Source organism: Primulina tabacum, chromosome 17, assembly GCF_025594145.1.
Source record: "Primulina tabacum isolate GXHZ01 chromosome 17, ASM2559414v2, whole genome shotgun sequence".
Lineage (NCBI taxonomy): Eukaryota > Viridiplantae > Streptophyta > Magnoliopsida > Lamiales > Gesneriaceae > Primulina > Primulina tabacum.
The window spans coordinates 31,734,022-31,747,398 of NC_134566.1; the positions used below are offsets into that span (position 1 = coordinate 31,734,022).

At 34.5% G+C, this 13,377-nt stretch overlaps 2 protein-coding genes across 2 annotated transcripts; both read right to left on the reverse strand.

Moving 5' to 3' along the window:
• Positions 1-257: 257 nt before the first annotated feature.
• LOC142531553 (E3 ubiquitin-protein ligase RSL1-like) lies at positions 258-1,440 on the reverse strand. The gene is made up of 2 exons (XM_075637730.1): positions 632-1,440; positions 258-411 (listed from the first exon to the last, which is right to left on the reverse strand). The coding sequence occupies exons 1-2, from the start codon at positions 1,270-1,272 to the stop codon at positions 258-260; spliced, it is 795 nt and encodes a 264-aa protein (XP_075493845.1). The 5' UTR covers positions 1,273-1,440.
• A 2,952-nt stretch (positions 1,441-4,392) lies between these two features.
• Positions 4,393-10,161, reverse strand: LOC142531025 (beta-galactosidase 3-like). The gene is made up of 18 exons (XM_075637008.1): positions 9,805-10,161; positions 9,606-9,701; positions 9,382-9,494; positions 9,221-9,287; positions 9,019-9,111; positions 8,618-8,761; positions 8,393-8,481; positions 8,205-8,310; positions 7,708-7,795; positions 7,504-7,622; positions 6,974-7,138; positions 6,622-6,800; positions 6,429-6,538; positions 6,111-6,220; positions 5,717-5,827; positions 5,517-5,630; positions 4,843-5,045; positions 4,393-4,749 (listed from the first exon to the last, which is right to left on the reverse strand). The coding sequence occupies exons 1-18, from the start codon at positions 9,973-9,975 to the stop codon at positions 4,632-4,634; spliced, it is 2,196 nt and encodes a 731-aa protein (XP_075493123.1). The 5' UTR covers positions 9,976-10,161; the 3' UTR covers positions 4,393-4,631.
• Between the last annotated feature and the right edge of the window lie 3,216 nt (positions 10,162-13,377).

The window sequence follows — 13,377 nt, forward strand, 5'->3', positions numbered from 1 at the left end:
ATTTCGATCCATGAATTTCCAAGGATCTCAAATATATTATCGACGTTTAGAGATTAACACAAGTTCTAAATCCACCTGTCGTAATTTTATATGATATTCTTGTTAGATTTGATTTCAAATTCATCGAACAAGCTCGATCTAAGAATTAATTCATCATGTGTGTGTATATATATTGTATACAGCTCATCATCGAACGATGTATGGAAGCTACCTGTATGTATAGGAAAATGATATATGTTTAATCATCCATTCTCTTCTCATGAAAGTAATAGATAAATCAGACATGTGGTCAACAACACAAGTACAGCTAGAAATATAAGCATAAGGATGCGGATTGCTGGCACGGTTTCACAAGGACAATAATGTTGATGAACTTGCTTTCCACACTTGTGGCAGAAAGTGATCCTGCATCTGCATCCAAATTAACATAATTTTCAGATTGATTTGCGTGTTTCATTATAATGATCTATACTGCTATATTCGACGTCTCATTCAAAAAATAAGAGAGGCTGAAAATAAACTTTTTTTTAAATCTTGTCATTAATTTATTTTTTTATCATGTCATGGATAATTCACGATTTTAGTCATATTTTTACTATTCCAAGAAACGGAAAGTGAAATGAGGATTGACCTGCATCTCACAATTGAACAGCCGGATGCCAGTTCGACGTACTCCCCGCACGAAGGACAAGTCTGCCAAAGTTTCAGCGCCGCCAGCTTTCTCAAAGGCTCAGCATCTCTGTTCTCTTCACACGTAAGTGGCCCGTGACAAACTGTTTTACACCGAAAACAAAACAACCTCTTGCATTGCGGACATCTTGACAGACTTAATTCCTCACCACACTCGTTCAACATCCGAACATTGCAATCTTTATACGGGCAATAGCACGTTTCCCAACCCGTAATCGCCGACTCGCAGAGCACATCGCACCACCATAAGAAGAGGAAACGGCCGATGAGTGGGGCGCAGGCTAAGGGGTCGAGCATGTGATCGCAGTCCGTTGCCGGGCATTTGATATCTCCTGTGTTGTGCTCCCCGAGCCTGACGCGAATGTACTTGATCACACAGTTGGTGCAGAAGGGGTGCACGCATTTGTCGCCGTTTCTGAATTTTTTGTTGGGAAACGACGTTATCTCGATACATATTTCGCAGGTGAATTCGCCACCATCATCCTCCTGGTGGTGTTGCAGTTCTACATGGTGAGCTGCGGTGGAAGGTGGTCGATTAAAGGCACGTGCAGCTGCAGTAGCGTTTTCCATGGATTTCTTCATATGCTTTGTAACAAAAAATATATTTAGTTTAAAGATTAAGCTAAGATAGTATACATACAATGAGTTTCACCATAATCAAGATTACATAAGATCTTATCATATTATTTATCTCCAAAGAATCTGAACAGTTTTATTAATCAACAATTACCTAGTTTTCAAACTTTTCCTTCTCCCAAAAAAAAAAACTAATCTTTTTCATCTACACTATATTATTAAATTTGACACTCGATATCTGTAGCATCAAATAATTTTTTTTAATTTCTAAATTTATGGATAATAATTTTTATATTAGGAGTGATGTGAATTTAAATATTCAAAATCTAGATAAAAAAATTTCAATAATATTAAAATTTTAAAAATATACATGAGATATGACAGAAATAGCTTGATCCCTTATTGTGGCATCCAATATTTCTGGACCCCAGAAAATAAATTTTAATTTTAAAGGCTTGTTCAAGTTGTGGTAGAATACGTTTTTTTATAATGGATTTTCTATATTTTCCAAAATTCGATTTTTTCTGCAAAATTAAACACGATTGGATAAAATTAATATTTTAAAAAACAAATAATAATGAAAACATATTAATTAAAAAGTAGGTCTCTTGTGAGACGGTCTCACGAATCTTTATCTGTGAGACATGTCAACCATACCGATATTCACAATAAAAATTAATACTCCTAGCATAAAAAGTTATACTTTTTCATGGATGACCTAAATAAGATATCTGTCTCACAAAATACGACCTGTGAGACCGTCTCACACAAATTTTTGGCCTTAATTAAATTACAACATAGCTCTTAAACCACTATTGTGCTTTCCCCGCGGCTCGAATTGAAACGTAAATTACAAAAAAAATAGGTTGGCTTTTCTTCGTATAAAACTAATGTTCTTTGTGTACACGATGTGTGCTTGTAAGTTGTATCGTTGAATAATTATTCGAACATGATTAAAAAAAACATATTTTCAAATAAATGAATTTTCTACATCTTTATAGTAGGGGTGACATTATCATCTAAAAAAATTTAAAATGTAGATAAAAATAAAATTGAATTAAATTTTTTCCTGGTTTCAATTATATTCTTCTTTTCCTGGTTTCAATTGCTTGAAAAGGCTATTTTTTTCGGAAAGATTGTATTTCATACTTGAATATTCGCTTAGACTCCAAGATATTTCGTTAATTAACAAAGAATCCATTTGTTGCAAAAATAGAAATACTTTAATGAAGTATATAATATTCTCTGAAAATATAGAAATAGTCTGATAGGTTTAAAAATTTAAGCAGTGCACAACATGCATAATGTGCAATAACTTTATATTTTAAATAAGACCATAAAATTCATCTTTTTGATTTTTTGGCAAAAACTTGTGTAAGACAGTTTCACATGTCGTATTTTGTGAGACGAATATCTTATTTGGGTCATCCATAAAAAAATATTACTTTTTATTATGAATATTAGTAGAGTTGACCCGTCTCACAGATAAAGATTTGTGAAACTGTCTTACAAAGAACCTACTCTTATTTTTGTTATTCAAGTTCCAGGTATAGTATATTCATTGTGTTTTACATTATTGCATAGGTAATGTCATTCTTTGGTAATGCATGAAATGTTCAAGTTGTTGAGTTGTACCATCAGCTCGGCTGATTGATGCGAAATTCGGTTACTCTAAACTGAATGGTGAATTTTTTTGAATGGAGAAGTTTTTGAAAAATACGATTTTTCATTATATACAATAGATGAGTGATACATCATCGATACTCACATAAGTGTGTAATGTGCAACATATTAAAACTATATACGTTAATTTATCATCAAATTATGTAATACACATGAATCCCACATTAAATTTATGTTATTATATAATCCAATATAATAATTTGATTATCAGCCAAAAGGAACGAGATTATATTTTACAATGGGCCGGGCCCAATATGTATTTGACCCAAGTAAGAAGTATGTTGTTGGGCTCATCTTGTCTTTGCGTTGTAGCATCCGTATAAGGTTGCTTCAATTTTTATTTTTTTATTTTTTTTGGTAAAATAACAGATCGCCCTAATTCTGCCGCTTGAGGATAACGATGATTTGCAAAAAAAGACATGTAAAATTAGATATTATGACTAAAATCTAACACTAAAACTCACGAGACGGTATTATGATTTAATTTTGGGATATAAATATTTTATTAACAAAAACTTGTGAGACGGTCTCATGGATCCTATTTTGTGAGACATATATATTATTTGGGTCATCCATAAAAAAATATTATTTTTATGCTAAGAGTATTACTTTTTATTGTGAATATCGGTAGGGTTGACCCGTCTCACAGATAAAGATTCGTGAGACCGTCTCACAAGAGACCTACTCTATTTTATTTGGGTTATCCATGAAAAATGTTCATTTTATGCCAAAAATATTAATTTATATTGTAAATATCGACATAGTTGACATGTATCACAGATAAAGATACGTGAGATCGTCACAAAAAAGCAACTCAAAATCTAAAACACAGGTGGTGCAACCATGTTAATGATAATTAAATCACATTTTTCTCTCATATTTCCCAATGTTAAAGATTTGAAAGCACCACAGAGATTACAAACTTATCTTTTAAGAATTATATAAAAGCTTTATCAATAATAATAACTAGTGACCATTGACATGTGTTGCATGTTTATATAATTTTTTTTATAATTAATTTAGTTTATATTTAACTAAAAGTCATACGGCAATATCAGAAAATAATGATATACTAACTGCAATTTTGATACAATTAATTGAAGAAAAAAAATAGATCTCTTATGAGACGGTCTCACAAATCTTTATCTGTGAGACAGGTCAACCCTATCGATATTCACAATAAAAAATAATACTCTTAACATAAAAAAGTAATATTTTTTCATGGATGACTCAAATAAGATATGCGTCGCACAAAATACGACCCGTGAAACTGTCTCACACGAGTTTTTGTCAGAAAAAAAAACAGCAAAAGAGAATGGGCCGAGTATGAATAAAACTTAACTTCAAGCTTAGGAAATATCTACATGTGTCTTACACTACAATCTTGACACTTTATTAATATGTTTAATTAGAAAAACAGATAATGACATTATAAGAGGAAACTTAACTTAATAAATAGTCATAGATAAAAATTACAATAAGTTAAATGAGTAAAGTTTTAAATACTATGGAATACACAACATCTCCTCACCTTGCAAATAAATAGATCAAAGAATGGAGCCATTTATTGACAGAAACACAGTAATTATCTTTCTTTTTTTCTTTCAGAGAGTGACTCATTTTTTACCAGCCTTTACACAAGTATGTATGCGCAACCTATATATGATTGCTTCTTTTCATTTCTATACATACGTAAGTGATCTTTGAACAAGAGATATTCTTGAAGCATCCCCACCAGTTTCCTCGAAAACGACCAACAAATTATGTCCCGGCTTCAACCATGACCGAGGGACGTGATACCTGAAAAACCCGAGTGAAAGACAGAGACAGACTAAGAATTTAAGAAAACGACAGAAAATCGTATGATACATATGTAGGAAGAAAAGTGAGTACCATCTTTGTGTTGGTTTTCCACATCCGTATAGGCACTTAGGCTGTCTATATGTTCCTGCATAGCTGCAGCCATTGCAAGTGCCTGTAGCATAAGCAGTCCAATATCTTCCGATGTTCTGTCCATTGATCCACACTTGACCTTTGCCCATAGAACTTAGGTCCAACGCCAATGGCTCGTTTCCTAATGGTGCGTTAAAATAAGTCTGCAAGGAAGGTGCAAATCTTATACATAATGCTTGAGACAACTGAAATTATGAAGCAGAAAATGTATCTTCAAGTCTTGCGCTTCAATTTCCTTTTAAATTTTAAAAATGAATTTTAATTATCATATCCAAACGCAAAAATGATTTTATTTTTCATCTAAACAAAACATTTTATAAAGCCCAGTTAAACAAATTTTAGCTGAGGGCTTTTGTAGTCTCACTTTTATTTTTTTAGGCAAATTTCCCAACAAAGATCGACGGAGCCACTTGATAAAGTGGTTCATTTCATTAAACAATTACAGATTGTTTGGAAAATCTGTGAGTTACACTGGTAATGGGCTCTTCTAAATTTATTTCAACACATAGAAATTACATTGCATTCGATTATACAAAGAGAAAAACTGAAGAACTAATAATATTTGTTGTTTGGCATTATTAACATTCAGTTTGTGCTAAAGCTAATATAAGTACCTTATACCAAGTCAGTGGCTGTTGCTTGTTTGCAACCAAGGATTCTTGTATCCAATCGGTGGATGAACTTTGTGTTGGTGAAGCTAAGTTCATGGCTTCTCCTTTCAGCCCAACCTGAATGCATGACAAATTACATCCCCAGTGCAAACTTAAATGTTTATCGGATAAACAGAAGCGATAAAAAATGAAGTATATATTACCTTGTATGACCATTTTTGTCGGGATAAATCCCACGTTTCATGATCTAGTCCATGTATTGTAACTGGTCCCAAGATTCCAGCGCTCCATGTTTCAAATCGATGGCCAACGTTCTTTGGACACAAAAGAGAGACATGAGTGTGAGTGTGAAAATATGAACTACAAGCAGCCAGGAAGTATAATTATTGGTAGGCCAACTTTTTTAGAGCCAAAGGTCCTACATTGTTAAAGAAGGGGTCTTTAACAGAGATAGTTTTCTTTTTCTAAGAGTAAAATCACACACACACTCCCTTTGGGACTTTAATCCAGAAAGGTGTCTTGAAAACCAGTAGCATTATTACCAGGGTTAATTTCAGAAAGTATAACGTCACGGTATAAAAGATCAAGAAAACTAACTGGCAATCCAACTGCCACGCTAAGCAACGCAATCGTATTCATTCCAGCGTGAAAGTTGACATCGCTTGAGAAAGTAACTTTCCAGTTTCCACGAGTTCCATAAGCTGAACCTGTAATGAGGAATTATTTAATCATATAGCTACTGGCGACTTCTCAAAATTGTTGTATTCCATTTTGAAAACGAGTGTTAAGTAATGTAAGATATATATGAAAATAATGAATAGGTTCAGCAAATTCTCGGTCGAACCTCACTTTTTGTAGAATAATCTGATTATGCTAGCGCTTGTTTTTTTAAAAAAGAAGAAAAGTTCGTAGAACCTGATAATTGTCCATTAATAAACACATGCAAGCCATGGCCTGCCGAATCCACGGTGAGAATTGGCTTCTGCCCTCCGTGTAGAAAAGATTCAGCTGGGCTAAGGTTGATGCTGCGAAGATCTCCAATTGTATATATAAATTCTTTAGATTAATGACAATATTCAAGAACAGTCGTCTTAAATTGTGTATTTACCTGGTTGTGTACCATAAATAATCACTAGCATCTCTAGTGACATTTAACTGCTCCAAGAGACCAAAAACAGTGATTTTTGAATCGACATTAGTTGTGGACGTGTCTTCACTGAATGTCTCCCACAAGAGCGTTCTAACATTTGTAGGCAGCATTTGTGCTTGGGATGTTCGAGCTGCAACCTAAATGGATTAAATCAAATTGTGAGAAGATGATAAGTTGATAGCCAGAGAGGAATCCACAAGAAATTTGAAAATGGTAACCAGCACAAAAAAATACCAAAATGTCAGAAAAGAATATTTCAAGAAAATCAAGTGTAGCTCTACTTCTCTACACAGGGAAATGTTTAGCTTACCTTGGCAGTGTTAAAAACAACGTTTCTGCAATCGGGAAGTATGCTGATCGACCAAGGTGGTAAGTCGTATCGGATGTTATTGAATGTCACTGTTGCAGACGTGTCCCAGTGGTAATTTGATAGAAAAGCAGCACACTGGCCTGATTTTGAAGAAAATACATATGCCTGAAGACGAAGCATCAAAATCCCAATAAAGAAAGAAGCACAGAAATTTCTCATACCACGAAAGACTAAACTAACCGAAGCACTAAGAAATACTTCCTGCGGTCCAGAATTCGATGCCATACTAAGTGATCAAACTATTTAATCGTTCTACTCGGTTAACATATTGACTATTTCTTGTTACAAAAACGTTCAACTCATAATACATATCACATCGTTTAATATGATTCAATTATTTAAAAATATTTAGTTTGACGTTCACAATTGAGCTCACGAGGTTTACTGATAATAAGGACTCGCGTATTTTCCAATGCCTTGTCCTTTAATTGGAATGCAAAGAATTACAGTAGTTAAACAATAACACAAACCTGTTCATAGTTTCCTAATTTAGTTACAGTAGGATCTGAAGCAACCAAGGCAGGCTCACATAACTTTATGGCCTTGTGAAGCTCCACTAAATGATCATATTTCGGCTGCCTAGGTAAGCCTACCCAAATAATAGTGAACCAATTAGCTATGATAAGAGCATAACAAAAAACAAGTAACATGGTCTTGAATTATTTATCTCTCACCATATTCATCAATTGGAGCATCATAATCATAGCTGGTAGTGAGGAAAGGACCTCCAGCAGTTCTTCCAAAATTTGTTCCTCCGTGGTACTGTCGGAAATAAACTAAGACGAGTTCATGAATTTCATATAGCAGATAAAAAATGCATGTATTTAGACAGAATAAACCATTTCATATTGTTCCAGAAGACCGGGACCAAATTTTTGAGTACTTGATCAAATCAATTAACGTTTCAAACAGCGGAAACTAAAATAACAGACAAATATCTATCAAATTTACATCCATTGATTAGGATCCATACATTTATATGCAAATCACTAAAAGACTGCACACTCACTACATCACTCTTACAACAAACTATATCAAATTTTAGCAGTTCTTTGACTACTGTGAATTTTCATATTCTTTAATCGATGCGAGTGTGACATAAAGTTTTATAGACGGCGAATAATAAGAAACTTGAGTAAAAAAGTTAAGGAACCGAGAGATGTTTGCAAACCATGTAGTAGTTTACAAAGGAGCCTCCTTTCTGAATAAACCTAGCAACTGCAAATGCCAAATCTTCTACAGGACGGTGATGAATAGGCCCACCAAAATCTTCAAACCTTGAGATGGAACAACAGTAAAAAACATGGCATTCATTTTTCGTTCATCAAAATTTGAAGAATGTGGGAAATTCGATTGTACCAGCCAGTCCAAGCCTCGGTCCATATCGTGGGCTTGTAAGGTTTGTTCGGGGAAAAATAATCGCAGTAAAAACCATTGCACGTGTTTATCTGTCATCAAAAATTAAAGAAACTCAGCAACAATGCCGTACTTACAAGTAATTTGATGACATTGTTCAACCAAATGATTTAAACAAAATATTAAGTTAATATTTTCTAGAATATACAAAAACAAAAAGAGTATTACCACCGGATCTGGGGCATCATCCTCCTTGCACATAAGCCATGGAACCCCAGTGTTCAAGTCGACAGCCATCTTAGCTGCCCAAGTCATATATGTATGACCGGCGGCACCAAAAGCCTTGGTCTCAAAACCATACTCGTTTTCAATCTACATCATTAACATCGAGTACACTGGAATAAAGGACATGCACTCCAAATATTAGAGACTATCATTGATTAATCACTCGTGAGTTTTGAAATTTATGGCTTTCCCTCTAAATAGTCTTCCTTACGTGGTAAAATCACTAGTACCTGCTCTGTTTGGTAGTTAGTATGACTTAATAAATGTAATTAGGCATAAATTATGTTTTTTCAGAAAAAAATAAAAAATTATACAAGAATGTTATATTCCTTTACTGAACATACCTGGGAGAGAATGATAGGGCCACCTTGAGACTGAAACAACCTCTCATTCTTCATCATTTGGACAATTTTCTGAGTGAAACTTAGCATTGCCATCTTCAAGAAACCAAATACAAGCATTTATCAATAATGTTAAAGCAAAACCAAAAAAATCTCAGAAAATGAAAAATTACTCCTAGGCAATGAACATTATGAATGTACAGACCTTGAAAGGCCCATTGTCAGTTCTGAAGCTAATGCCTGGAACATACTTCAACCAAACTGGGAACCCACTGAAACCATAACATAAATAATAAAAACAAATAAATAAAGAAGAAAACATCATAGAGTAAAATCTTACTACATAATAAAAACAAATCCCATTACCCAAAATTCCATTCGGCACAAACATAAGGCCCAATACGCAGATTTAGGTACAATCCTGCTCTCTGGACCAACTTCACGAATCCAACTAAATCACACCTTCCCTCAAAGTTATACTAAAACCCAACAAGAAACAGCTCATTAATTCCCAATTAAGGAAAGAAACAGCAAGAAGCCCAGTAAATAAGGTAGCATTAAACAAGAATTGAAGAAATTAAATCGAGTACAATGCCAGGTGAAGGTTCATGGAGGTTCCAAAACACATAGGTGTCTATTGCATCTAATCCTCCATCTTTAGCCTTCTGAATAAGCCCTTCCCACATCTGCATTATAAAGCTATCACTTTATCAATTTCCAGGGGCTAAAGAAAAAACACTCCACCAAGAAATCAAAATGAACAATTTCAAGAAATGATTATTTATTTACATCCGGGGTACTTCTTGGGTAATGTATGGAACCAGAAAAAAGAATTCTCGTCTGGCCATTGATTATAAGGCCCTTTCTGTCATAGGTGACACTGCCAAACGAGATATGAGTAGCAGAAAACAAAAGCATACAGAGCACGAAAAAGCACCGGGAAGCTGAGGTAGCCTCCATTTTTCCCCCTTGTTTTCTGGGCTTACTTCGATACAATAAAAGCTTCGATTTTTGGAGGAAATATAATGAGAATGGGAAATGTCGTATGATTCACTGATCGATGCTCCAACAGCTAAGAAAAATCGGTACTTTTTAACTGCATGGCCAGAGACAAAAATTTTGAAGATTTGTTCAGAGAGAAATAAATGTTTAAGAGTGCTTTTTATGGAAATAATTAATAACTTGCGTCTTCGTCTAAATGTTCGATCAATTTATTTATATGGGCTTATACGTAAATAATTATGTATCGTGGGTTATCTGTTAAGTTAAGCCCAAAATAAAGTGATCAATTAATGTTTCGGGTTATTGGGCTTTAATGTATCTAATGGGTTGTGGGGCTTTAATGTGTAGAGACATAAGTGTAATTTCTGTTTTTATGATGGGCTAAAACAGAAATATCAGAAAATATTGATAAACATTATATATAAATATGGGTCATGGTCCCCAGATCTCGCGTTGTCACTTTCACTATTCTCTCCCCCATTAAGAAAATAGTTCTGAAGAGAAACTAAAGGATTCTCTCAAGGAAAGAGCGCGTAGATCTGGAAGATCAAGACACGTTTTAAAGAATTCAGGATTATGGCTTCAGGTACGCTTCCGCTTAAGATTTCAGTCAAATTCTTGATGATTTATCATGATGGATTCTGCGGTTTATGGGTTTTCCCCAACAAGTGGTATCAGAGCCATTCATGTTTGAATCATTGAGATTTGTTTAAAGTTTTTGGATACTTTTTGAATCCAGATCTGAAAAAATTAAATTTTGTTTAAAATTTTTTTGATATGGCTTCAGATCTGGAAAATATATTGATATGTTTTCAGATCTGAAAATATTTTGATACGGTTTCAGATCTGAAAATTATTTTGGTTTAGATCTGAAAATTTTTTTTTGATAAGGTTTCAGATCTGGAAAATGTTTTGGTTGAAAACCAAATCTTTTAAAGTTTCAGTTTTGGTAAAAAGATTAGGTTGTAAAATTTTAAAGATTTGGTATAAGATTTCGATTTTCCTTCCGGTTTTTGTTCAACAAAATATTTTAGAAGAAAATCGAAAATTCGGATTAAAATTTTTTTTTAAAAAAAAGGCACGGGTTCAGGTCGGGTCGTACGGACCCGGGTCGACCCGAACCGTACGGATCCGAGTCGGGTCGTACGGAACCGGGTCGACCCGACCCGTACGGAATTTCCGAAATTTTTTTTTTAAAAAAAAAATTCGGTTCAGGTTTATTCGGTTGAAGTTAAATATTCATTAATTCAAATAATGACAAGGTTATATGTATTTTTAAAATCGATTAATTGAAATAAAATGTCGCCAAAGTGACTTCTTTTATGGAAATTAATTTTATTTTGAAATACAAAAGGATTTTGGGTATATGTGATTTATATGAATATTGATCGGCCCAAAGGAAGGTTAATATTTAATATAATCACATATGCAATTGTGGTGGTAAACATGTGATAGTTTTTCGGTTTTTTTCATGTGAATAATAAATCGGCCCAAAGGAAGGTTGTTATTTGACATGATAGTTACTATCAGTGTTTGACTGCTGCGCCAGGATATCACTTACAAGTTAATCTTTTGTCCAAAGATGAAACATTAATGGAGTGCTCGATATTCTGTTTATGGGGTTTTACATTATTTGAATTTATTGATTATTTTATTTGGATATTTGGTTGAGCATGTATATTTGGTTTTTTGTTCTCTATTCAGATTTGACTCCTGCAAATATTCACTCCAACATAAATTCTATTCCTATGTTAAATGGCCCGAATTTTAAATCGTGGCAAGAGAATTTGTTGATAGTTCTCGGAGTCATGGATTTAGACCTTGCGATAAGGATTGACTCTCATCCCGCCATTACGGATAAGAGTACCTCTGATGAAAAGAGGGAGTTTGAAAGGTGGGAGAGATCGAATCGCATGTGTATGATGATCATGAAGAGGGCCATTCCACAAACATTCAGGGGCACAATGTCTAGCGACATTGCTACGGCTAAGGCTTTCCTTCAAGACCTCGAAAAGAGGTTTGCTAAAAGTGAAAAGTCTGAAATTGGTACACTTTTGGCAAGCCTCGTTTCAATGAGGTACAGGGGTAAGGGCAACATCAGGGAGTACATTATGGAAATGTCTCATCTTGCTTCAAGGTTGAAAGCACTGAAGCTTGACCTCTCTGAGGACTTGCTGGTGCATCTGGTTTTGATATCTCTTCCTCCTCAGTTTAACCAGTTCAAGGTGAGCTATAACTGTCAGAAAGAGACTTGGTCTCTGAATGAGCTCATCTCGCACTGTGTCCAGGAAGAGGAAAGGTTGAAGCAAGACAAGACAGAAAGTGCATGATATGCCTCTACCTCGAAGGATAAAGGAAAGAAACGAAAGTATAAGGAAGCTGCGGATACACAGCCTCCGAAGAAACAACAGAAGAATCCTAGTGATTCTCAAAGTTCTGGTTGTTTTTTCTGTGGCAGTGATGGGCATATGAAGAAGCAGTGCAGTAATTATCACGCTTGGCGTGCTAAGAAAGGTATGCTTCTGAATATGGTTTGTTCTGAGGTTAATTTAACTTCAGTGCCTAGACACACGTGGTGGATAGATTCTGGTGCAACAATTCACATCAGTGTGTCTATGCAGGGTTGCCTGGATTGCCGAAAACCAAGTGATGCTGAAAGATTCATCTATGTTGGTGACGGCAACAAAGTTGAAGTCGAGGCAATATGAAAATTTAGATTATTGTTAAAGACTGAAATATATTTGGATCTTTATGAAACATTTGTTGTGCCGTCTTTTAGACGGAATTTGATTTCTATTTCTGCATTGGACAAATTTGGTTATTCTTGTTCTTTTTGAAATGGAATATTCAGTTTGTTTCTCGATTCAAAATTGGTTGGTTCTGGTTCTTTATCAGGATACGATAATCTCTATTCTTTGGATGTTATTGCTTCATTTAATGAATCCCTGCAAACAAGTAGAGGCACTAAAAGAAAATTAATCAGTGAGAATTCAGCTGCGTTATGGCACAAAAGATTGGGTCATATCTCTGAAAAGAGAATAAAGAGACTCGTGTCAGACGAAATTCTCGAACCTTTAGATTTTACACAGATTTTAATAATTGTGTTAATTGTATAAAGGGAAAATAAACCAACAAAAGGAGATTTGAAGCCAACAGGTGTTCAGGCGTCTTAGAACTTATACATACTGATATTTGTGGACCATTTCCTTCGGCTTCTTGGAATGGTCAACAGTATTTTATAACGTTTACAGACGATTTTTCAAGATATGGCAACATTTATCTCATTCATGAAAAGGCACAGTCATTGGATGTGTTCAAAAACTATAAAGCTGAAGTTGAAAATCAACTTGGCTTAAAGAT